General features: G+C 44.6%; 2 protein-coding genes and 1 long non-coding RNA gene across 4 annotated transcripts in view; 1 reads left to right on the forward strand and 2 right to left on the reverse strand.

Moving 5' to 3' along the window:
* Positions 1-1322: 1322 nt before the first annotated feature.
* On the reverse strand, positions 1323-14389 carry LOC139083023 (collagen alpha-2(I) chain-like). Its single transcript, XM_070617504.1, has 3 exons — positions 14060-14389; positions 13149-13570; positions 1323-4652 (listed from the first exon to the last, which is right to left on the reverse strand). Exons 1-3 carry the CDS (start codon positions 14387-14389, stop codon positions 4418-4420), a joined length of 987 nt encoding a protein of 328 aa, XP_070473605.1. The 3' UTR covers positions 1323-4417.
* LOC139083000 (uncharacterized) lies at positions 11078-12356 on the reverse strand. Its single transcript, XR_011539439.1, has 3 exons — positions 12224-12356; positions 11738-11847; positions 11078-11214 (listed from the first exon to the last, which is right to left on the reverse strand). It is a non-coding gene; the product is annotated as an uncharacterized lncRNA (long non-coding RNA).
* EGFR (epidermal growth factor receptor) overlaps positions 13065-24461 on the forward strand; it is a 199861-nt gene continuing 188464 nt past the window's right edge. For both annotated transcript variants that reach the window (XM_070617275.1, XM_070617276.1), the window contains exon 1: positions 13065-13347. The gene's annotated coding sequence lies outside the window, so the exon portion shown is untranslated. The remainder of the gene's footprint in view (positions 13348-24461) is intronic.

Genomic DNA, 24461 nt, shown 5'->3' on the forward strand with positions numbered 1-24461 from the left:
TTGCTAATCTTCCTCTTTTTGCTTGAGGAAGGGTGAGGAAGATTCACCCTGAGCTACCATTGGTGCCAATCTTCCCCTATTTTGTATGTGGGTTGCCACCACAGCATGGCCACCCAACAAGTGGTGCAGATCCATATCCAGGAACTGAAGCCGGGCTGCTAAAATGGAGCTCACTGAACTTAACCACTAGGCCATGGGGCCAGCCCCCAGAGCTGTCTTACTGATGCCAATTACTATTATTATGTCCAATCCCACCTCTAGATCCTGCCCAAAGAGACATTATCGACAGTCTGCGACACTAATAAAAATTACTGCCATGCTAAGCTTTTAGAGTTTGCTAAAATAAAACACTGTTTAGAGAAATGGTCACTAACTTCTTCCCTTTCCTAGCTCTAGGTACATCATACCTTACTGTAGAAAAGAGAGTTAAGGATGACCGCAATGTTTGAATGTTTTCAATTACACTAGCTCTCCAGGCAACTGTCTAAACGACATCTGATTTACCGTAAAATCCTTAACTACTCCTTTGGCAATTATGGCAGAAATGTTTTGGCAGAACTACCAAAATACAGCAGTTTTAAGGTGGACATGATACAGCAGCAGCAGAAGAATAAGGAATAGTGAAACATGCATTTGCCTTTCAACTCAGCAATTCTCCTAGGTTCTTACCCAAGTGAAATAAAAACATATGTCCACACAAAGACTTGTACATGAGTATTCATAGCAATTTTATTGCTATTGATAATAGTCAAGAATTGGAAACAACCCAATGTCCAACAACTGGTAAATGATAAAATGTGGCATATCCACACGATAGAGTACTAACTCAACAACGGAAAGGAAGAAGCTACTGATAAATGCAACAATAGGGATGAACCTCAGAATATTAAGGTGAGTGAAAAAAGTCAGAAACAAAATACTTCATACTATATCATTCTTTTTGAAATCTAGATTCCTTTTCAAATTCTCGAAAATGCAAATTAGTCTATGGTGACATAAAATAGATCAGCAGTTGCCTGGGGCAAGGGACAGAGGAAGGAGATTGCAAAGGAGCATGAGAAGGCTTTTGGGGTGATGAAAATGTCCCATATCTTGATTATGGTAGTGATCTCAGGGGACTTGCAATGTCAACACTCACTCAATTGTACACTATCAGCAAAAGCAGTTTATTACATGTAAACTGTACCTGCATCAAGTTGATGATGATTTTTTTTAATAGGCAAAAGATTTAAAATAGATACTTCACAAATGGCCAACAAATACATGAAAAAAGCTCAACACCACTAGACAACAGAGAAATACAAATTTAAGCCACATAAAACTATTTAATATTCATTTTATTGCATGTAAATTAAACCTTAATTTTTAAAGTTTTTAAAAAAGAGGATAAAAATAAAATTTATTTTTAAATCTGAAACAAAACATTCAGAAATTCCACTTGGAAATGTGTGAAATCAGACTACAGTTTATTCATTCAGCAGTGTTTGGAAACCCTCTAAATGTCTTTCCGTAAGGAACGAGGTAAATAAATTATAGTACATACATAAAAGGAAATACTCTACTGTGGCAAGAAAGAATGAGGAACTGTTAAATACCGATATGAACTGAGATCCGCCATGTATTATTATGTACTTTTTAAAGTGTAGAGAGAACACTGTGTATACAGAAAGCATGTCTAGAAGAACTCCCAGGGTACAGATGAACCTGATCACCTCCACTGTCTGGCTACAAGGACAGGGGTGGGACAGAAGCTTTTCCCTCCACACATTTTTAAATCTATTTCGTTTTGAACCATGCAAATTTATTAAGTTTAAATTAATAAAATAAGTGGACACAAACAGCCTACCATATCTCTTAATACTTAAACGTATCAAAAGCTGGTGCCTTCTCTCAAGGGTCCCTTGATCTCTCACCTCATTCCAAACCAAGTCTTGCCCTTTCCCCTTCGTTCTCCTTCCCAGCTCCTCCTGTTCTCTGCTTTGAGGCTTACTTGTTCTCTCCCAGTCCTTGGGCATTTGCATTCCCTATTGCAGTTGTCTGAAGGAGTAGCAGTGCCCCTCCACCGTCCCTCCACAGATACCTTTCACATCCCTGCACAGCAGAACTGTCACTTGATGTCTGCCTATGAAATACATGAAAAAAAAAGGAAGACATATAAATGGGAAAACATTATTTATTTTTCTGAATGCGAAGATTTAATATTATAAGGAGCTGGAGATGCTATTTTAAAAGATATCAATACTTCCCAAATATTCCTATAAATTTAATAAAATTCCAACCAGAACTCCACTCCAATCAGACTCTTGCCCAGCACTCCAGTGAAACTTTCTCTTAATAAGGATATAAGCGACATTCCAGTGCCAGATTCCACTGATATATGGGCAGCTTTTGATGGAGTTGATTAACCCCTCCTCTTTGAAACCTGTTCTCACTTGCCTGCAGGACAGTAGATCTGGCCACTCCTTTTCAAGCTCCTTTGCTTTTTCCTCCTTATCTCCTGGGTCTCTTCACATTACAGGGCCCCAGGGCTCAGGACTCTAATCACTTCTCCTTGCCATTTGTATTCTTTTCTAACCCCTTTATGATCTCATTCAATCTCAAGACTTTAAGTAGCATCCGTATATTATATTGATGATCCCAATTGTTATCTCTTGCTTGGACCTCTCTCCTGAAGCTCAAATTCATATATCCAACTATTTCTCCAATCTCCCCATTTGAAAGTCTAAAAGTATCTCAACCAGAGGAAGTCCAAAACCAGACTTGAATTTTCCCCTTCCAAAACTCTCCTCTCCCTCGACTTTCCATCTCAGTGAAGACTACCATCCCCTACTTGTCTACCAAGACCTTGAGGTCATCCTTGGCTCTTGTCTTTCTCTCATGCCCCGGATTCAATGCATCAGTAATTTGCGTCAGCTCTTTCTTTGGAGTACATCCAGAATCTAATCACATCTCACTACCTCCACAGCTCCAAGCCAGACCCAAATCTCATCTGGATTACTGCAATAGCCTCTTACTTGCCTTCATTCCTTTCTGGACACAGTCTCAAGAGGGATCCAGTTAACACCTAAGTCCATCATGTGTGTCAATACTCTGTTCAGTCCTCCAACTTCTTCCCCACGTATTTTTTAGTAAAAAGTTGAAAATATAATGCCTACCAGGGACCTGCAGCACCCCTCCACCTCTGACCTCAGCCCCTGCTCCTCTCCCACTCTCCACTGCATTCCAGTCACACTGGTTTCCTTGCTGTCTCCTGTATAAACAGGCTTACTCCCAGGAACTGAAGCTTCCTTCTCCCAGACCCTGCCTTACTCACTCCCTCTCTTCCATGCACTCAAATGCCTCCTTCTCAGTGAGGTCCCCTCTTCATACTCCTTCCTTTCTTCATTATCCTGCATAGCACTTATCCGGTAAGATCTATGGCTACTGACAGTCTTCTACCCATTAGAATATGTCCTGGGCACTGTTCTAATGTCCTGGGATTGAACAGCAAGCAGTGCCCAGTGCACAGAAGTCTCTCAACAAAGTACATACATGCAGATGTGATGACCAAGGAGTTTACTGCACAAATGAGACACCTTCACACTTAACTGGAACTAGCTGAAGGCCATCTTCCACTCACTTTTCTGCTTAACCCCAAACAACATGTGGAAATAAGGGCAAAGGTCTAGTCTCCATAGCTTCATGTCCCACAGCTGGTGTAAGAGGTGATAGATCAATGAGCTGTCCTGGGAGGTGACCAGAAGAGCATGCCAGCTGCTGCTGGAGAGAAAACACTTGGTGATTCTGCATATAAACTGCCTTCAAGAGTGCACAGCCTCCTGGAGCTGGTCCTGGGTTAACCCAACAGTCTGTTCATAGCGGAGGCATAATTCCCTGTCTTGGGGTCAGGTAACATTTCCTAGCCAGAATCCTAGACCCGGGGATGCCGTCTGGAAGGAGGCCCTGCAGGGGCTACAAGCAGCTGGAACTTGACATGAAGCAGAGGATCCACGTTTTCCAGAATATAGCTTCCTTCTATCTTCTATACCCCAGACGGAAGCCTTAGATTCAGGGGAAGACATATCACTGACCAGATTGGTCCATGAAGCTGTCTGACACCACAGAATCTATCTCCATCTTTATCTAGAACTCCTGGTTATAGGCCTCCTAAGGTTGGGTAAAGGTGCCCCACCCCAGGAAAAACACAGCCAGGTGACCTGTCCTTGGGCCTACAGTGTGGGGACCGAGGGGATGAAGTGACAAGGAGCAGAGGAGAGCTTCATTCTCACCAGTTTCAGCACAGCGGGCTGTTTCCTTCAGAAGATGTGGACCTCTTCAAGGTGGTTCCAGCCTCAGTCAAATAACAATCAGTTCAGAGGGACTGTGGGGTTGGGGTGACCAGGTTACCACGTGGCACTTCCTTGAAGACTTCGTAGGATTATGTCCAAAGGGTCAGGTCTGTCCAGTCACAGTTCTCAGAGAATGAGTTGCCCTTCCTGGCCACCGATGTTGCCGGGAAAGCCCAGTGAGGGCATTTACACAGCACACTTGAGAGCTGGTCCTGGAGCTGGAGGAGGGCCGGGGCTAGGGTGAGACCAGCGGCGCCAGAGGAAAGGCCTGCCCTGCGCCTAGAGCAGGCTGACCAGGGCGCCCTGACTCGGTCTCCGGTAAACCTAGAGAAAAACGACACGTTGAGAGGCGAGGTCTCTCAGGGCGTGCGTGGTTGAGGAGCCACGCATCTCAGGCCATGACCCTGACGGTGCAGGGTCAGGCCCTCCGCGGTGGGTCTGGGAGCTCAATCCGATGCTCCTTCTGCTGGGCCCAGAGGACCACGGCGATACGCTAGTCTCCTGGCTGCCAGCTGAATGAGAACACCCCCGCCCCATTCAGTTTCCCTGGAGACTTTCGGGACCTCCCTCTTCTGCAGCAGGTGCTGGGCAAAAGACACTGCGGGAAATCTAACCAACGATTTGAAAAACAAACTCGAGAAACAGCCCCAATTCTCAGAAAAGGAGGAATAAGAAAAGCAACCAATATTCCCCTCCCTCGTCCTGCGGAAATCAGGGAAAAACGCAATCCTCTCCGGCTAGTCCTGCTTTCAATTCCTCGTTTAAAAGTGAAAGACTGAAAAAGAAACAAACAAAAGAATTCCTGAGGGGAGGGCAAAAATAGCGAAAAGAAGCGGCTACAAACAAATTCTTACTAGCAAAATCACCATAAAGGGTCAGGCAATCAACTCTGGCCGACCCAGAGATAACCACCTTTCCAAGCACCGTACCCCAAGGGGTAGTTCAGATGCAAGCCCGGCTTCCCTCACGTCTCAGGTGAAATTCTACAACGTCAAATCCCGCAACTCCCCGCCACGCGCCCAAGGGCAGGAGGCCGCGGCGTGTCCCGGCGCCTCTGCCTCCAGTCTTTGCCAAGGCCCTGGGAGCGCTAACGCCTGCGCTACCACGTTTCTGCCCCCGGGCTCCATAGCCCTCCGCCCCGAATGCAGCCAACGTTCACCTTCCCACTGAGATCCCAGAATCAGTCTGGAATCAGAGACTTCTCCCTACCCCCACCTCACACGAAGGGAACAGAATTCAAAGCGACCTTTGAAGAAAGGCGATCGGGGAGCTATTGTGCGGAGTCGCTGGCCGAGCGAGCCCCTCCAGCGGAAGGGGGGACCCGAAGTGCCAATTGATGGCGTCCATCACAGTCCCATTAGCGTGTCCATCTGCCCACGGCTGAGCCCGGACTGCGGTGCCAGCCCGCTTTGGGACATTCATTGCCCTTGTTTCCTTAGCAGCTGTTACAACAAATAGCAGTTCTTTTGAAGGCAAGGAACAGCACTGGTTCTCAAAATTCATAATTAAAAATCTCAGGAAAAAAATCATTGTAGCTAACTTGTGCCATGAGGAAGCTCAAGGATTTTTAAATGATTAATTCTATGTTTAGATTGTTCATGTGACCATGAAGACTAACTGATGGAGAAATATAAGCGGTTGCACTCTGAGCTGTGTTTATTGCTCTGTCTGCACATAGGGAAGGCTTAGAGAACAACTAGGGAGAGAAAAGACTGTGTATACACACCCCACAGCTCCAAGAGCACACACACACAATAGTTTTGTCAAGTGTTATGTGCTAGGTGCTTCCACATTATTTCAAGTCATAACAATGCTGTGTGGCAAGAATTTATGATAATTTACAGAGAATAAAACTAAGGCTTTGGGTTGGAAAGATTGAAAACATAAAACACGCTCAAAGTCACATTTAGTTAATGGCAATTTTAGATCCCTGTTAATTTGGTTACTCCCTGGTCTCCCCTCCAAATATGTATATATATACGTGTGTGGTATTTAATATATACATAATATAAATATGTATATATTATAGAAATATATAAGGTATGAATGCTTATATATCAAACATAAAATAAATAATATAAAGTATATATAAAATATATAATGTAAATATTTAAGTAGGAGTTGAATACCTTCTTGTATAGATTAAGGTATGCTAGGGTATAATGGAGTAAGAAACAGCCTGAAAACTCTGGTAGCCTAACAAAGGTGTCTTTCTCTCTAACTCTTCGCATCCATCATGTAGATGTCACCTATGTGTCCAGCTGAAGGGTCTGCTTCCTGTCATCATTCTCACTTCAGGCCCTGGCTGAGGAGGAAGCCACTCTCTGGAGCATTACCAGCCAACAAGATAGAGGGAAAGGTGTGGAGAAGCGTGTCCGCTTCTGAGAGTTTCTGCCCAGAAGTGACACAGATCCCTCCATTATGTTACAGAAGTCCAAGGCAGGCTTCCAGGGGACTAGAAAGTACCATCCTCCCATGGGGATGGGGGAGCCAGATCCTGAGGGACACACTCCACACTTCTCCATTGGGCAACTGGTCTCAAGCAAGGCTACTAAGAAGGAAAGGCAGCATGCACTTGCCAAATAAATGATCCTACCAGGTGACAAAACTAAATGCCACAGTCAGAAAAACTCGCTAATCTCCAATGACACAGTAATTTCTGTAAATGCAGGCATTGAGAAGTCTAGTTATGTTTGACATTTATTTTTGTAGAGGGCTAGTAAAACATCCTATTTTTTTGTTGGTGTTGAGAAATCAGTGAAATTGATTAAGGAAGAATAGGAAGGTTCCTATTCGTACACACACACACACACACACACATACACACACATCTGATTAGTCTGGGTGATCTTTAACAGGGTGACTAGAAGTTCTATGAGGCCAGGAACTGGTAACTGACCTCTGTCTCCCAGCCACTTTAGACACAGTAAGTAAGAGTTGAGTAAATGCCATTTATTCCAACTTGAATTTTAATAAAATAACTAACAACCCTGAAAACTCCTATGTTTTATTTAATTAATAAAACATTATTCATTAATTCGCTCTCTTCCTGAAACAATTCATTTGGACAAGGTTCTTACGCCGTCTCCTGTAAAATAGCAGGGCCTATCTCTGAGGACACTCTCTGATGGAAGTTTCAATGACTCAGGCTTTCTTGTGGCTCAGTTCTTCAAAATCATCAACTGCAAGAATTTCTAACTTTTTTCAATTGCAGAAACAGAAAACCAATTTACTTTGGATTTCTCTAGCCCTGTGGATCATTTTAAGCTGCAATATTCTCCCCCTTGCAGGTCCTCCAGGGCTGCCACCATCTAAAAATGCACTTGGAATCTAACTTCTGGTGACTTCCTCAAAAGGGATTTCTTTCCTTCTATGGTACAGATGAAACGTTTATTCTCTGCATCTATAGTCCTTATGAGGAAAAATAAAGTGACATAACTATCTCTCAATTTAAGAAGTTCCTGAATTCCTGTTTAGAAGAATATAAGCTTGACAGTAGGTCTTTGCCATATCACCTTTATTACATGAGGTGAGACATAATTATAACAACTAAATTACAAACAGCTAAAATACCTAAAAATGTCTCTTTAGTTATTTCCTAATAAAACACACATTCTATCATGTATTAGTTTATTATAGAAAAACAAGCCAGACAAAACTTGATGATTTGCAAGATAAGCAATGATATTTAGTCCAGCCAACTTCCTAATCCTCCACCTCCCATCCTGATTCCCTCCAGTGCAAGCTCGTGGGCAGCTAACAGTGAACGATCACTGCACGTGCACCAGACATTGACAGGTAGCCTCTTCTTTCTCTGTTCTTCAACAGAACTGCATTTGTCCCCAGTAATTTTTAATTGGTTTTGTGTGTGTGTATATATATATGTCTATACATATGTATATATATATACATATGTGTATATATATGCCTATAGAATGTTAACCATAATAATGATAAAGTATAATCATGAGCTGTGGTAAACATTTGTGCTTTTCTATTATTCTATATTTGAAATATGCTAATTTGAAGTGAGGTCTATCATGATACATAATGTATTATGATCTCTGGACCATAATCTATCAACAAATACATATGAAATGAGCAAGAATGAGTTGGATAGAGAAAGGAAGATAAGGGCCAGAGGAAAACCAGAGATGAGAATCATATCTATAAAGTGGCAGTAGCATTATTTAACCAGGAAGGGTGAGGCTGCAAACTTTAATGCCTACAGTAACCATGCAGGCCCCATGAACTGGTGAATCAGGCTTGGTCATGTCAGTGAGAGCTGGAGACTTAATGTCCTTTCTAAAGGGGACACTTATCACCCAGCCAACTGCCATTTTGCATGAAAGCAAGCCCAGTTGGCCAGCACTTCCCATTTTTCAAGAGAAATACAAAATTTAAAATCATATTTTAAATATGAAATCTCCTGATTTTTAAATGATGCCATTAATTCAATTAAAAGAAATATTGAATGGGCCCCACAAAACCACATCTTTATACTAAACTTGATCTGCAAGCCACCAGTTGCAAGCTTAAGGCTAATATTTCTAGTTATAACTACCCCTGAGACAAGCAGTGACACCTTGGACAAAATTATTTAATCTGTTTTAAATCTTTAACATAGGCAAAGATTTGTGCAGTGCCCAGAAATTTCCTACAAGATCCCTGTATGAAGGAAATTAACAATGCCAGAAACTAGTGTTCAAAAATGAGATCCTGTTTTTTAAGCATTACATAACCCTTAGCCCTAGAGATAATGAAAAATACAAATGACATATAATACTAATAAGAATACTAATGACAAATGAATGTCTCAAGCAGTTGTGTGTCAGCATATTATCCCTGAAAAAGAAGTTGTTTCTTCCATACTCTGCCAGAGATAGGTCTCAACTCAGAGTCTAATGCAAATAACTCAACTTGACTCAAAGGGAGAGAGCAAATGGCCAAGGAAACCAAGAAAGTCTGCTACCAGGAGTGCCCAGGAACCTCAGCAGGGGCACCTTCTGAGGTCACTGACCCTCACCTTACAGAAATAGGTCATGCCTGTTCACAATGCAAGATTGCAAGTATAAAAGGACAGACAGTTGAAAAAAGTCTCCCTCCAACCCCTAGCTACCTAATTACCCTCCGTCCCCAGTGGCAATCCTGTTACCACAGTCTTGTGTCTTCTTAAAATGTATCTTTAGAAGAGCTGTGAGTGCATGTATGTTGAAATGGAAGGCTGTTTTAGAAATGCATGTTCTCATGGAATTTTAGGATTGGAAGGGATCTGGTTCAGTCCTTAATTCACAGCCCCCTTTAGCACTGCTCCTGCGTACAAATCTTTCCAACGATGGAGAAACCCATTCCGTTCAGAGGCAGCTCATTCCACTTTTAGATAGCTCCAATAGTTTATAAAAGATAATTTTTTTAATTCTGAAATCTGCCACTCTCATGTTTTTCCTCTTTAATCCTTGCTTTGACCTCAGGCGAGAGAAAACAGGTGGTCAAATGCCTCTTGCCTAAGATGGAACTCAAAATATTTGAAGCCTTCCTATCTTCACCCTGCAAAATAACCCGTCTCTCCTCCCTTTCCACAGGATATGTGATTTCTGGAAATTCACTGCCGTGTTCCTTCTAGAAAAGATTAAACTCATTTAAAATACTCAGAAGCCTCTTAAAGAGGAAAACTTCTCATCAGAGGAGGAAAAAAAGTTTCCCATTTGTAGCTGGCAAAGAGAATGCACAGCTTGTGTTATGAAAATTGATAAACCACGTGAGAGTTAATGTGGGAAATACTACAGTCTCAGTATATACTTGCTAATATGGTGTACATTGAAGCCTTATCCAGGAACCTTTTGGCCAAGTAGAAATTTTGGTTGTACCTACTGCAAAAAGTTTCCAAGATATTCTGAAATAGAATTTGAGGTCCTGAAGTCTCTATTGGTCTCAGGTTTAGAAAAGTTGCAGAATGAGAGTGATGTAGAACATGGCTTAGATGTGGGTTCAAGGAAGGCCTCATGCTAGCAAGCATGCTTTGGGACTTTGGGCAAGTGATTTATTTAACTCTTCCAAGCCATAGCATCATCTTATTATAAAAGGCAAACGAAAGTGTAACCTGGCTCTGGGTGGTCAGACAAGCTCATTTCTGATCAGTACCTAGTAGCATGCAGTCAGGGCTCCTTGAGCTGTTCCTGTGGTGGCAGCCTTTGCCTGAGATGTGGCCTGGGATGTGACTTGGGATCACTCTCTGCAGAGACTGGGTGCCCAAGCACCCTCTTTGCAGGGCTCAGTCTAGAAAAGTCTCTGTTTTCTCAAGAGGATGTCATTTCTGCCGGCTGGGCCATAGGTTTTTACTTAGCAAGCAACAGCTATCAGTACACTCCGTGTACCTGCCAAAGAGTACAAAATCATCCTGAATGCCATCCCCCACATCACAAGCTCAGAGCAGAAACTCAAACTTTACACAGCTGTCTCAGGAGGATCTTGAGTTCACCCATTCCTCTCCCTTCACTGGGATCAACCACGTATTGGGTTGTGTGCCTGAAGTGTCACACTGCCTCCTTGGTTTTCACAAAACTCTGCTTCTTGAGATGCCATCAGATAATATGGAAGGATGTTATAACATGACAGCACTATGAAGGTTGGTGCTGTCTATTACTAAAAAGTACTTAGGGGGCCGGCTCGGTGGCACAGCAACTGAGTTTGCGTGCTCCAGTATGGCAGCCCAGTTTCACCAGTTCGGATCCTGGGCATGGACATACGTACTGCTTATCAAGCCATGCTGTGGCAGGCATCCCACATGCAAAATAGAGGAAGATGAACACAGATGTTAGCTCAGGGCCAATCTTCCTCAGCAAACAGAGGAGGATTGGTGGCAGATGTTAGCTCAGAGCTAACCTTCCTAAAAAAAAAAGAAAAAAAGCCGTTAGTGAGAACTCTGAAGTCTTTGCACATTGTTTTCTTTTGGGGGATTCATGGGAGAAATTCCTACGCAGTCTTAAAAATTAGTTGTAGCTTCAGTGGATTGGTGTTTTAACGTATGGACAATAGATTTGTGCCACCCCTCATATTTCCTTGACAGATGGCTTAGAGTCAAACCTGGGGCCCTTGCTGAGTAAATGCGAGGGACTTGGGTATGCACAGGTCTTCTCTAAGATTCTCTCCTGGCTTCATTCTACCTTCCACTGCTGTGTTTCCAGTTTGACCTTCTCTAATTTGTGTAATTTGTCTCTAGTTGTGTGTCTTTACATTCTGCTTGAAGTTCTTGTTTGCAACATGCAGAGGGAACTAAACCCATGGCCTGCAGAATCTTCATAGCCTTCTCCACCCAGGGGCTAAATGAATTCAGAGGGCTCAGCGGTCTTCCTGATTTGTTATAACAAATAAATGAACACAAATGGCTCTAAATTCAGAGGAATAGTTACCGGTTCTGTGGATGGTGAGGAGCCCTGTGCCCTGCACTTGCTGGATGGGAAGGAAGGATGCAGTTTCTTTCCTCCATGGACAGGAAAGGTCCCAGCCTTAACTCCACTTCCTGCAGGTTTGTGATCCTTGTTTCAGCAGCCGAGAGACCAGCGCTGCTGAACCTGCCTGAATGCCACTAGTGGATCTTGGGAGAAGAGGGTATTTAGTTGTAAAATGGGGCCCGAGGACATTTGTCCTGGAGGCAGAGGAGCCATAGGGGTAGGGCAGACTTTGCTGAGGGAATTTAGCTAAAGTTCCTGCAGCCCAAAAAAGCATACATTCTTCTGGCCAATACTTAGTGAATTTCCCTGGCCTTTCTCCTACTTATCTGTGGCTGTCTCAGGGCAGAGGGGCACCTGGCTTCTCTAAAAGGGTCTCCACTACTGTTTGTGTCAAGCCTTTATTCTAAGTGCTTGACTTTTGCAAGGTAATTTACCCCCACGTACTTGCTTTTCAAGTACCCCTGGATGATTCCTGGCATGTGAAACGCTGTGGCTTCCCTCGGTACTCATGCATTCATTCAACAAACATTTCCCAAGGCTAGTCTCTGTGCCAGGAGTTGGGTGTCCTCATTTCAGACGATTTCTTCGAGGGTACTTGACGGGATCTGAAGGACCCTCGTACCTGAGAGCACCATCTCAGACGCCTGGCATGGCGAGGAACGACTTGGCTGCCAGGCCAGCCTCTGACCCCCACTTAGGATCCCGGGGTGCTGCAGAGAAGTTTGGGGCCAGAATAAACGGGTGGTTTCCTCTTCCTTGCCATTTTCCGGCTGTGGGCCTAAGGCTCAGCTAGTTTCCCCAGAGCTGGTACAAGTTTGCTCTAAAAGTTGAAGGGAGGAAGCGGGGAAATGGGAACCCTGTATAAATGAGGCTCGACGGAGGCTGGGTCTCCGCGAGAGCAGGGCAAGTTCTTGAGGACCAGGTCCTGAGGAACAGCGCAGGGAACGCCTCACACGGAAATGAACTCTCAAAGGCACCCTCAGCTCCGGCACGCCCCCCTGCACCGGCCCTCACCGAGCGCTCGGGCCCACGGGGGCCACCGCTGTCCCCACCGCCTAGTCACTGCCTGCCTGCGGTCCTAGCTGCTGGCTCTTCCTCCCTCCTCCTAGCATTCTGCTCCTCCTTTGCTCCTCCCGATTCCTCCTCCTCCTCCTCCTGGTCCCTCCTCCTTCCAGCCCAGCCTTCCCGCGCCCGCGCCCGCGCCCCCGCCCCCGCGAGCTAGACGTCTGGGCAGCCCCCGGCGCAGCGCGGCGGCCGCAGCCTCCGCCCCCAGCACCCTGTGTCCGCCCGCAGCCAGGGCGGCCGGATCCCGCGCGCGCCCGGAGCGAGCCACCGCGGCCGCCGCCTCCCGGACCAGACGGCAGGCTACCTTTGCGTCCGCCGGCGTCCCCGCCTCGGCGCTGCCGCCGCCGCCGCGCACGGCGCCCGACTCCGTCCCAGGCTAACTGCGGAGACCCGGAGCGAGCGCCTCGGAGGCAGGATGCGACATTCAGGGACCGTCGGCGCCGCGCTCCTGGTGCTGCTGGCTGCGTACTTCCAGGCGAGTCCGGCGCTGGAGGAGAAGAAAGGTAAGGGCGTGCCCGCCGGCCCCGCGCCGCCCCTGCGGCGCGCCCGACCCCGCAGTCGGCCCGGCCCAGCCCGCGCTCGGCGCACCGGCTCCCCGTCCCGCGCCGCCCGCCCCTCCTTTCCTGTTTCCTTGAGGATCGGCTGCGCTTCTAGTCGGGATCGTGGGAGGAATTGGACGTTTCGTTTCTGAGCTGGGCGAGTCCGCGGCGGCCCGAGGAGGGGACGCTACGAACGCGGGGCCGCGGGGCTGCAGGCGGGTGTGGGAACGGCCGCCTGGAGCTCGGGGCCCCGCAGCGCTCTCAACTTTCTGGCTTCACTTTCCTGCCCTCCTGCGCGCGGTCGACGTCCGAGGGCGAAAACTTGCTGCGAGGCGGGCGCGGGGCAGCGCTGGTCCCCGCGGAGTCGGCTCGTGTTTCCGCACGTGCGCCCGGCGCTGTCACCCAGGGGGCCCAACCGGGCCAGGGGGCGCCCCCGAGGGGCCTAGGGACGCTGAGGAAGGACCGGCGGGAATCCACCCTAGTCCTCTCGGACCTCCTGGGACCGGAGCGGACGCTCCGCGTCTCACTCTTAAGGTGATTCGCTGCACCCGGCCTTGCCAGCCTGGGTGCCGGCCCCGCTCTCAGGTCCTTGCAAGCCCTTTTCCCGGGTGTTGAGCTGCAGCCTTGAACTGGGAGGCCCGAGAACTCGCCTCTGTCACTAACTACCTGTGGCTACCGGGAAAAGTGGACTTAGTTTCTTCTTTGGCAAAAAAGAGGGTGCGGTCGGACCCCGCTTTGGGCGCAGATCTCTCGCCCCGCGCGGTCCTCCTGCCGCCCCGGGACCTAGGCTCTCTGCCAGTCCGGAGCTCCCTCCCGGGCGCCTGCGACCCTTGAACCCGTGGGGTCTCGTGAAGTGGTGGGTTCCTGGGAACTCTAGAGATTTGCCCCCACCTGCTGCCCTTTGGTCACCTCTCGAGGCTTTGCGGTGGAACTGGACAGAGCGGTAGGACCTGCCGCAGCAGGACTGCTGGGTCCTGGTGCACAGCTCCCTGTGGGCGGAACCCATCTGGCCAGGTCCCCAATGGTTTTTAAAAATAGTGCTCACAGCAAACTTTCCTCCTCAAAATCCCCAGATTTTCTCTTTGGGATGTGCCTTTTAGCTTTTGGAAGAATTAGGCCAACCAAAATATTAAACTTAATTAAAAAAATCCACAACGACCTGATGTACGTGGTTCACGTGTGCCAAATGTCCAGACCCAACATGAGCGAGTCTGGCTTCGTGACTACCGACCATAAACGCACTTGACGTGAGAAATATGCCTCAGAAGGTTTAATTGCACAATTTCAAAATCGAGCGGCCCGGGTTCCAAGAGTCAGGTCTGTACTTGCTGGTGATGTCATTGGCAGAGAGTTGGGGTTTGAGGCTGAGTGCGTTAGTTGGGGGAGCGTTAAGGCGTAAAGCAGTGGTTCCCAAACTGTGTTGCAAATTAGAATCAGTTGGGATTTAAAACGAAACAAAACAAAATAAAACAAAGATCGATGTCTCGTTCCCACCTCCGGACCTTCTGATTTCTTTGGTCTAGGGTGAGACCCGGGCATTAGGATTTTTAGAAGCTCCTCAGGTGATTCTGTTGGGCAGCTGGGTTTCGGAATCCCTGGCATAGAGGAGAGATTGGTAAAGTCTTGGGAAAGGTTACCTGCCAATGTAAAGAGCTCTTTTGGAACATCTGGAGTTTTAACAATCTTGCAAAATGTGGGAAAGAGGAAGTGGGGGTGATCTCAGTACTAAGGGATTAGTCTTTCCCTGAAAGCTTTGCCTCCTCTACTGAGTCTGAAGGGCTCCCTGTCCTCCGTGCTGTGAGCCTGCGCCTTGCTTAGCTGACAATAGGGTCCTCTTAGGCGGGTGGTGTATCTCCCTTTCTGCTGCAGGGGCCCCCATCCTTATTTTAAATTAAACTCTTAGAGTGCCTCCAAAGCATCACTTCTCACTCCAGAAATGATCCCAGTTCATTGCTGTTACCCCTTTGAACACTACTATTGCTGCTTGGAGATTTGTTTCTGAGGAAAGCATAAAGACCACTTAATTTGCCTGTTAGTCCCATATTTGCTTAAAACAGAATGCTCCTGAATAAAATAGGGAGCGTGGACAAACACATGTCATTCAGTTAAAGTAAAATGAAAAGACAAAATTTAAGGGGAAAATTTTTAAAAATATGAGATCTTTTTACAAAAAGTGTCAAATTTGGTCAGTTTTGTTCAAGAAAATTTACTCAGTTTAGAGAGATTTATTTGGTTCTGGGGTATGGTATCTTCTGTTCTTATTGCACTCAGTACTGTCAGGCACTATTTTGTGTCCTTTTAATCCTTATATCAAGCATATGAGGTGAGAACCCTCATTATATACGAGGAAACTGAGGTACATAGAAGTAAAGTGACTTTCCCACAGTTAGTAAGAGGCAGAACTAGGATTCAAACTCAGGCCTTCTAACCCAGAGCCCTTGCTCACCCACCTGCCTCCACTGTGTTGTGTGAGTTCTGGTTTTAGGAGAGCCAGAGTAGGTGTGTGTAAGCATCTAATGACAGGTGCTGGGACGGGCAGGAAAGGACCAGGGAACCGGCTCGTTAGAAAGGCCTCTTGTATGAGACTGGGGAGAAACATCTGTCTGTTCACTGGTCTAAACTCCTGCTCACAGTTACTTGGTGGTCGCTCTGGCCACCTTTTGTGAAGGCAGCTCACTCACCAACTGTGAACATGGGGATTGCTTGAGGGATGTTGAGCAAGCCCCTTACTCTTGCAAAATAGAGGTAAAGGTCTTGCTCTAGAAACAATCCTGGGTGGTATTCCAAGGAGTTAAGAATTCCCAGCGGCCGGCCCAGTGGCGCAGCTGTTAAGTTCGAGTGTTCTGCTTCTCGGTGGCCTGGGGTTCCCCGGTTCAGATCCCGGGTGCGGACACGGCACTGTTTGGCAAAAAGCCATGCTGTGGTAGGCGTCCCACATATAAAGTGGAGGAAGATGGGCATGGATTTTAGCTCAGGGCCAGTCTTCCTGAGCAAAAAGAGGAGGATTGGAAGTAGTTAGCTCAGGGCTAATCTTCCTCAAAAAAATAAAAAGAATTCGCAACCAGGCAAACCTGCCCTGGCCCCTCCTCTGAAGACATTCTTGATTGTTAGGTCTGGGCTGTACTGAAGAGGAGCAGATGCAGAAACTCTGAACCACTATCCAAAGTGAACCCTCCTTTCTTTAAGGAGATCAGATTTGAGGAAGCCCAGTTCAGTCCTGGCCTGGAAGCCAGGAGGCCTGTCTTCTCAATCCAGCTCTCTGTGAAGGTGGATACATCACTTAAGCTCCAGGCTTCTGAATCCTCATTTCTGAATTCAGTGAATATTTACTGAGTGCATAGAATGTGCCAGATATTATGAGTTAAAAGAGGAGGGATAATCTTAATGGTTTCTATTATTGCTTTCAGAGTGTGATTCTTTAAGCCACTAATTAAGTATTAGTAAATTGCTTTTCAAATCTGAAAAGGAGACCAGTGGTCTGTGTGTCTATCCTATATTTACACCCATGTAGTTCTGTCTAGAAGTAACTGGCTGATAGCTCTCATTGGCTTTTGATTATCATTTCTGGATTTATATATTTAGTTTCATAGTCCATAATTTTTTAGAAACTTATTCTGAATTTTGAAAAAGCCGATTGCCCAAATCCATTGTGCTACATTTAGACTTGGTCCACATGACGGCACTAACTTGTTTTGAAATGTTTTTAGAGTTAGTGTCAATAAAGATAAAGGATTCCACCCTGTTTAAAAAGAAAATACTCTGTTTTTCCTTTGATCTAAGCTCCAGGACCTAAGCTCCAGGATCTAACCTACTGTCTGAACCTTTTTTTTTTTTGAGGAAGATTAGCCCTGAGCTAACATACACGGCCTGTCCTCTTCTTTTTGTTGAGGAAGACTGGCCCTGAGCTAACATCTGTGCCCATCTTCCTCTACATTATATGTGGGACGCCTACCACAGCATGGCTTGCCAAGCGGTGCCATGTCTGCACCTGGGATCTGAACCGACGAACCCCGGGCCACCGAAGCAGAACATGTGAACTTAACCGCTGCGCCACCAGCCCGGCCCCTGAACCAATTTTTTTTTTTTATTGAGTTAATGATAGGTTACAATCTTGTGAAATTTCAGTTGTACATTAATGTTTGTCATTCGTGTTGTAGGTGCACTACTTCACCCTTTGTGCCCACCCCCCACCCCACCTTTCCCCTGGTAGCCACTAATCTGTTCTCTTTGTGCACATTTTTAAATTCCTCATATGAGTGGAGTCATACAGAGGTTATCCTTCTCTAACTGCCTCATTTCACTTAACATAATTCCCTCAAGGTCCATCCATGTTATTGCAAATGGAATGATTTTGTTCTGTTTTACAGCTGAGTAGTATTCCATTGTATATATATACACCACATCTTCTTTATACATTTATCTGTTGATGGGCACTTAGGTTGCTTCCATGTCTTAGCTATTGTAAATAATGCTGCAGTGAACATTGGGGTGCATAGGACTTTTGGGATGGCTGACTTCAAGCTCTTTGGATAGATGCCCAGTAGTGGAATGGCTAGATTGTATGGTAGTTCTATTTTTAGTTTTTTGAGGAATCTCCATACTGTTTTCCAAAGTGGCTGCACCAGTTTGCATTCCCACCAGCAGTGTATGAGGGTTCCTTTTTCTCCGCAACCTCTCCAACATTTGTTGCTATTAGTTTTAGATATTTTTGTCATTCTAATGGGTGTAAGGTGATATCTTAGTGTAGTTTTGATTTGCATTTCCCTGATGATCAGCGATGATGAGCATCTTTTCATGTGCCTATTGGCCATCTGTATATCTTCTTTGGAGAAATGTCTGTTCATGTCTCCAGCCCATTTTTTGATCGGGTTGTTTGATTTTTTGTTGTTGAGTTGTGAGAATTCTTTATATATTATGGATATTAAGCCCTGAACCTTTTATGACAGGAGTTGCAAGTCAACTCTAATATTAAATTGATGATTATGAGTGTTTAAGGGAAGATAGCCCCACGCTGGTGCCTCAGGCCCTGGAATGGGGATGGGATCAGAATGGTGGGGACACTTAGTTTGTTGAAGGACCCACCTGAGAAATCATTTAACCTTTGCCATGTGGCTCACTGTGAAAAGTGGTGTTTGTGTGTATGTGTTTTAGTTTGGACTTAGTAAGTAGAGTAGAAACGGGCTTATTTAAAGTTAGGTTTTCCTAGTAGGGGTGTGTTTTGGGAAAAGATCAAAGTTCGAGAATATGGCTCACCTATGCACTGTTTTCATGTAAATATAATTTAAAAACTAGATTCTGCTCCTCAGATCTGTACTGAATGAATTCTTTTTGTTTTCTTCTGTCACTTATGGACATTTGAAATTATGATCAGAAACACTTTTGGTCTCTGTTGATTACTACTGGCTTATTCTTGAGCCATTAACACATAAGGAATAGAGTATAAATCTTAGCTTATCCTCGTATAGATCATTCGCGTTTGACATCATAGCTTCTGCTCATACCTTCTTTTTCATTTTCCTCCTAAAACATTGTCTTCTCTAAGAAAATTCCATTGGTTGGCTCTTTGCCCATCGTCTGAGGATGACCTGCCATCTGGACCATGGGCATAAGCAGGTTAGTTTGAATTTGGGCAAGGATCCAGGCTTTGAGACTTACGTCAGATAACCGGTTTGACTGAAATTTTCATTTTTTCAGAGTCATTAGGTACAGCTTTCTTCTTACACATTTAGATAGACACACTCAATTCAGTTGTCTAGAAAGTTTCCTGAACTAGCTGGGAGCGGGAGGGGTGGTTGGGGCCAGTGAGCAGTGGTGGCTTGTTTACTTAGCCCTGTTAGAAGCTAAGTGCTGGATTTGACGTTTTAATCTCTGAAGTATAATATCAAATGCCTGACCCTGTTGACTAAGCATCCGTGAACTACATATGCTTAAAATAAATTTTACTCCTACCAAACAAATTTTAGTAGCTTGCTTAAGAAAGTAGTATGTGAAATCTAGCATGAGGGGATTGCTAAGCTATAGGAATTTCCTTTTTGCTCCACATTATAACCTATTCTGGTGAGTTCTTACAAAAAGACCCAGAGTCCAAGTGTCTTTTCTGAATATATCTGGAATTCTCATTAACAAGAGCCTTAAGTTGCGATTTAGGGGACTAGTGGTTGATGAGAATGCCTGTACACAGTCCTAAATACACCCGTAGTTGCACCCTGTTACTAGTAGGCCAGTGCACATGGCCCTGACTTGGTATAAATACTTACACAAATTAACCACTATTGTTTGTACTTTGAGTATAAGGACAAGTATTGCCACCTATTATAGTGTGGGCTTTTATTTGCATTTTTTTCTTTATGCTTGAGCCAAGGTGACTAGTTTTCACTGTTCCATCCACATTTTGAGCTGTAGGAATGAATCAGACTTGGTACTTGCCGTAAGTGTCTGTAAGTCAATTAGGGAAAGAGATCTGTAGATAACAAGTGTGAAAATGTCACAGAACCAATGATAGAATTCTGTACAGGATAAGGAAGTCTTCTAGTATTAGTTTTTACTTTTAATTCTACCTGGAAAGAGGGCCAGAGATAGCCCTAAATGGAAAGGATTACTCATTTGAGCTTGCAAAGAGCTATGGATGTTTCCCCAGAGAATACCATGAGATGTGCATTCCAAGAGATGTGTCAGTGGTAGCTATGTTCTGAAGAGCACCGATTATTCAGTGTGATGGGAGGAGAAGGGTAGATGGTGATGCTACAGTTCATAGAGAGCTTTGCTATATTCCTATTTGAAAAGGGGGTCTCTTGGAGTTGTAAGCTAGGAACAGGCATAATGTGTTTGGTGTTTCGGAAAGATAACTCTAGCAGCAACGCGGGGAATAGATTGTGGAGGCAATTGTGGAAGTAGGGAGATCAGTGAGGAATGAGACATGGAGAGACAATGAAGCAGGAGCAATGAAGGTGCAGAACAGGTGACTCGGACTGATTGGAAGGGAAAACTGATTGGTTATTATGTGTAATGAGTGTAAGAAATGGAGAATCCCAGGATGACACACGGCCTCTGACTGGGATGCCCCGATAAGTATGGAATCCACTCACGGAGCTTGTGATTGCTCCAGGAGGAGGACGGTCAAGTGGGGGGATGTGAAGTGCTCTCAGGTAGAAAAGTCCGGGAGACAGTAGAATATACTGGTCTGGAGCCCAAGAGAACACTGTGCCCTTGAATTGTCATTTTATTGGATATTTCCATTGCAGGTATTACCTTTAGCTGAAGAATAACCTGGCCCGGTCTGTCTCATGCTCACTATCACCATCCATATCGAGCCAGGCCAGGTTGTGGGTTACCAGCTGCTTTCCAGACAAGGCTGCTGTGGTTAGCAGCCTGATTAGTTGCAGTTATCAGCAACTGATAAATAAAATATTGTGCATATAAGTACATTGGGAATCATATTTGTATATCACTGCAAATCCTCAGATAGGAATCCCTCATTTCTTATTTAAGACAGCATCAGACTGCTTGGTTTTGTACATTAGTGACTGGACCAAAAAGACTAGGAGGTGACTGTTTTTTTTAAAGCAGTAGTTTTTGAATCTGCAACCTACCTTAGAGTCACCCAAGGAGCTTTTGAAAAAGAAGATGTCTTGCTCCACGCCAAACCAATTGAGTCAAAATTTCTGGTGGATGGAGCAGCGCACAGATTTTTAAAAACTCCCTGGGCCATTCTGGTGAGTGGATTAAGTGGTGTATGTCGCTTGTGGCAGAGAAGGAATTTTGAATTTGTTCTCCAACTCCCATTTCTTACTCATTGCATGAACTTCCTCAAGATCCAGAAACAGTTTTATATTCATTAGTAAATCAGTCTCAAAGTTACATTTTTTTCATGACTTAATTGATGAAAATTCTGTTACAGTGGCTCTCAGAGTATGTTTCCTAAGACAACAGCAGCACCTTGAACTTGATAGAAATGCACGTTCTTGGATCCTCAACCCAGGCCTCGGAATAAGATACTATGGGCTGGGGCCCAAATTTGTGAGTACAAGTCCTCCAGGAGATTCTGATGCATGTCAGAGTTCGAGAACCACTGATACACTCATGCACACCTCATGCTGGGTTCTGGATTTACTAAAGGAACAAGGTAACTGTGCTTGTCCATAAAGGACTCACATTTTGAAGGGCTGAGCAGGGAGAGAGACACATGAACAACTCACTGTAATGCAACGTCTTATCATAGAGATGATTTGGGATTTCAGTGGGAGCCGAGAAAAGGGGGTAATTCTACCTCTGTGATAGGGGCAGTTTCTCAAAAACAACTTTATCTGGACTTCGAAGAATGAGATTTTTGCCTGGTCTCCAGACAAAGGGAAGAGAATGAGAGCATGCTGTGGGCCTAATGCTAGGGTTTCAGAATTTCCTGCTTTATTTTTCTAAGTGACCATAGGGAAACTTACAATGTCAATAGTAAAGTGCCTGAGAGGCGATACATTGTACATTTAAAAATGGAGGTGGTCATTTGGTCATTTTTATTTTTTTAAAGTAACAACTAGATGTCAAGAATTGAACTAGAGTCTGGAATGTGGTTGATCATTTTAACGTTCTCCCAGTAGCATGATTTTTCCCTAAGAGTTGTTCGAATAAGAAAAATGACTACTTCACATCCTTTAGTGAACTTTTACTATAGAAAGCAAAGAAAGGAAGCGAAAGTCTGCATTTCTAGACACAGTAAATACATGTTGAATCACACTGACTCAGAAAGTCTCTCAGATTAATTGAGCCACTGCCACTTGTGAGTTAAAAGATGTCCATTTTGTGACTCACTCTTGAAAATTGCACACATTCACCTGTTTGCTTGGAGAGATCACTTGGAAGCAAACAGGTAAGTTTGTACCAAGTAGAGGATAAACTCGGGCTGTGGGTGCAGCCTGTCTATTTGTGCCTTTATGTCAAAGGAAAGAGAGCAGGGATTCTAGACCACTGTTTACTTAGCAGCTATTTTAATAGCATTTACGAAGGATTTTATTTAAGAGCAGAAATGTGATACCTGAAGGTTCTCCTGCTATTGGTGTGTGGGCCTGCACATGGTGGTGACGTCATGATGGCTTTACCAGTTGTGCTTCCTTGCACATGACATCATTGTGATCATTTGTTAAATTTTTTTCTCTTATTCCAGGTTTTGGAGAGAATTGATGCATATAGTCTCTCCAGATGATAAACTGACGTTTGTATCTGAAAAACTGTGCATTTTTAGTTTCTTTGCCCATACTCGTAAATTTGTCACTATTTTAGAGTCTGGAATAAAAATAAATCATTTATTGAATCTAGTACTAACTTGCACGATCCTTTTTTTCAGTCAAGTATATTTTAATATGGTACTAGAAAGTTAAACAATTATCTCTTTTACAAGAAAATAAAAAAACCCAGAACCCCCAATTTCATCCGCTTTTTTTTTTTTTGATTTTATTTTTTTCCTTTTTCTCTCCGAAGCCCCCCGGTACATAGTTGCATATTCTTCATTGTGGGTCCTTCTAGTTGTTGCATGTGGGACGCTGCCTCAGCGTGGTTTGATGAGCAGTGCCATGTCCGCACCCAGGATTACGAACCAACGAAACACTGGGCCGCCTGCAGCGGAGCGCGCAAACTTAACCACTCAGCCACGGGGCCAGCCCCTCATCCACTTTTGATGAAGTCCAGATGAATGACAGAAAAACAAAAGGTGGTTCTTGAAGAATCATTATGTGACCTATGGTTTTTAAAGTATTGATTTTAAGGAGCTTTCAAGAATGATGAATTTCAGAACTTTTTCTTAGTTTTGATTTGCTGCAAAGTTAATAGAGAATCAGAAACATTATCCGTAGAGTTACTTCTTGATTTCTTTGTCTCTGATGCCTTTTCCTGGTACTTTATGCATGTGACATACATACGAGTGAGAATCATGTATTGCCTTAATCTACCCCTCCTCCTTTCCTCCCTTCCTCCCTTCCTTCCTTCCTTCCTTCCTTCTTCCTCCCTTCCTTCCTTCCTTCATTCCTTCCTTCCTTTCTTTCTTTTTTTTAAGCTGTTATGAATAAGCCTTCACAGAGAAAGAAAATTTTGGCAAATGACTGCAAAAATATACTGTATCATTTCTTAAAGTTAGAAAATGTCAAAGATCTTCAGTGTTCGGGGCCGGGCCCCATGGCCGAGTGGTTAAGTTTGTGTGCTTCGCTGCGGCGGCCCGGGGTCTCACCAGTTTGGATCCTGGGTGCGGACATGGCACCACCCATCAGACCACACTGAGGTGGCGTCCCACATGCCACAACTAGAAGGACCCACAACTAAAAAAAATATACAACTGTATGCTTGGGGGCTTTGGGGAGAAAAAGCAGAAAAAAAAAGATTGGCAACAGTTGTTAGCTCAGGTGCCAATCTTAAGAAAAAAAAAGATATTCAGTGTTTATGATTATTTTTAGTACAAATATGCATACACATCTTTCATTCCTTGAAAAGTAGTGTTGACTTAGGAGTTTTGCTCAGGACATAGCTTGTTGTATTTTTTTCCCTGCAATCTGTTGTTAGTTACAGTAGGAAGAGAAAACAGGTTAGAATCTACCTAAGCCAGTTGCAGTTTTCATAAAATAAACTAGGTGGTTCCAAGCCTCCTTCCAGCCTGATACATCTATGAAATTAAAAGCAAATCTGAATGCGTGAAAGATATGTATTTAAACATGTTGATAATAAGTGTGTTATCCCTATAATTTAGATGCTAATACATTGATGTCATAATAATAATACCTTGCATTTGTACAGCACTTTACAGTTTACACAATGCCTTGACACCCATCTCTCTGAGCCTCCTAACAACCCCACAGGGTGGGGATAAGTATACCCACATTTGAGGATAGGCCCAGGCTCACAGATCCTGCACTGTGACTGTGATCCCTGGGCTGGTCAACATGCAGGTGTCAGGAGCTGTTCCTGCTGTACAACAGACGCTGTTTCCTAACACCATGCCAGATGTCGTAAAAGTTCACCCTATTCCTCGTTTGAGACACTATTGGTTTTTAGCTATTGAGGCCTCCTAGTCACTTTTAGTCCTATTGGTGAATCAGAAGACT

Source organism: Equus przewalskii, chromosome 4, assembly GCF_037783145.1.
Source record: "Equus przewalskii isolate Varuska chromosome 4, EquPr2, whole genome shotgun sequence".
Lineage (NCBI taxonomy): Eukaryota > Metazoa > Chordata > Mammalia > Perissodactyla > Equidae > Equus > Equus przewalskii.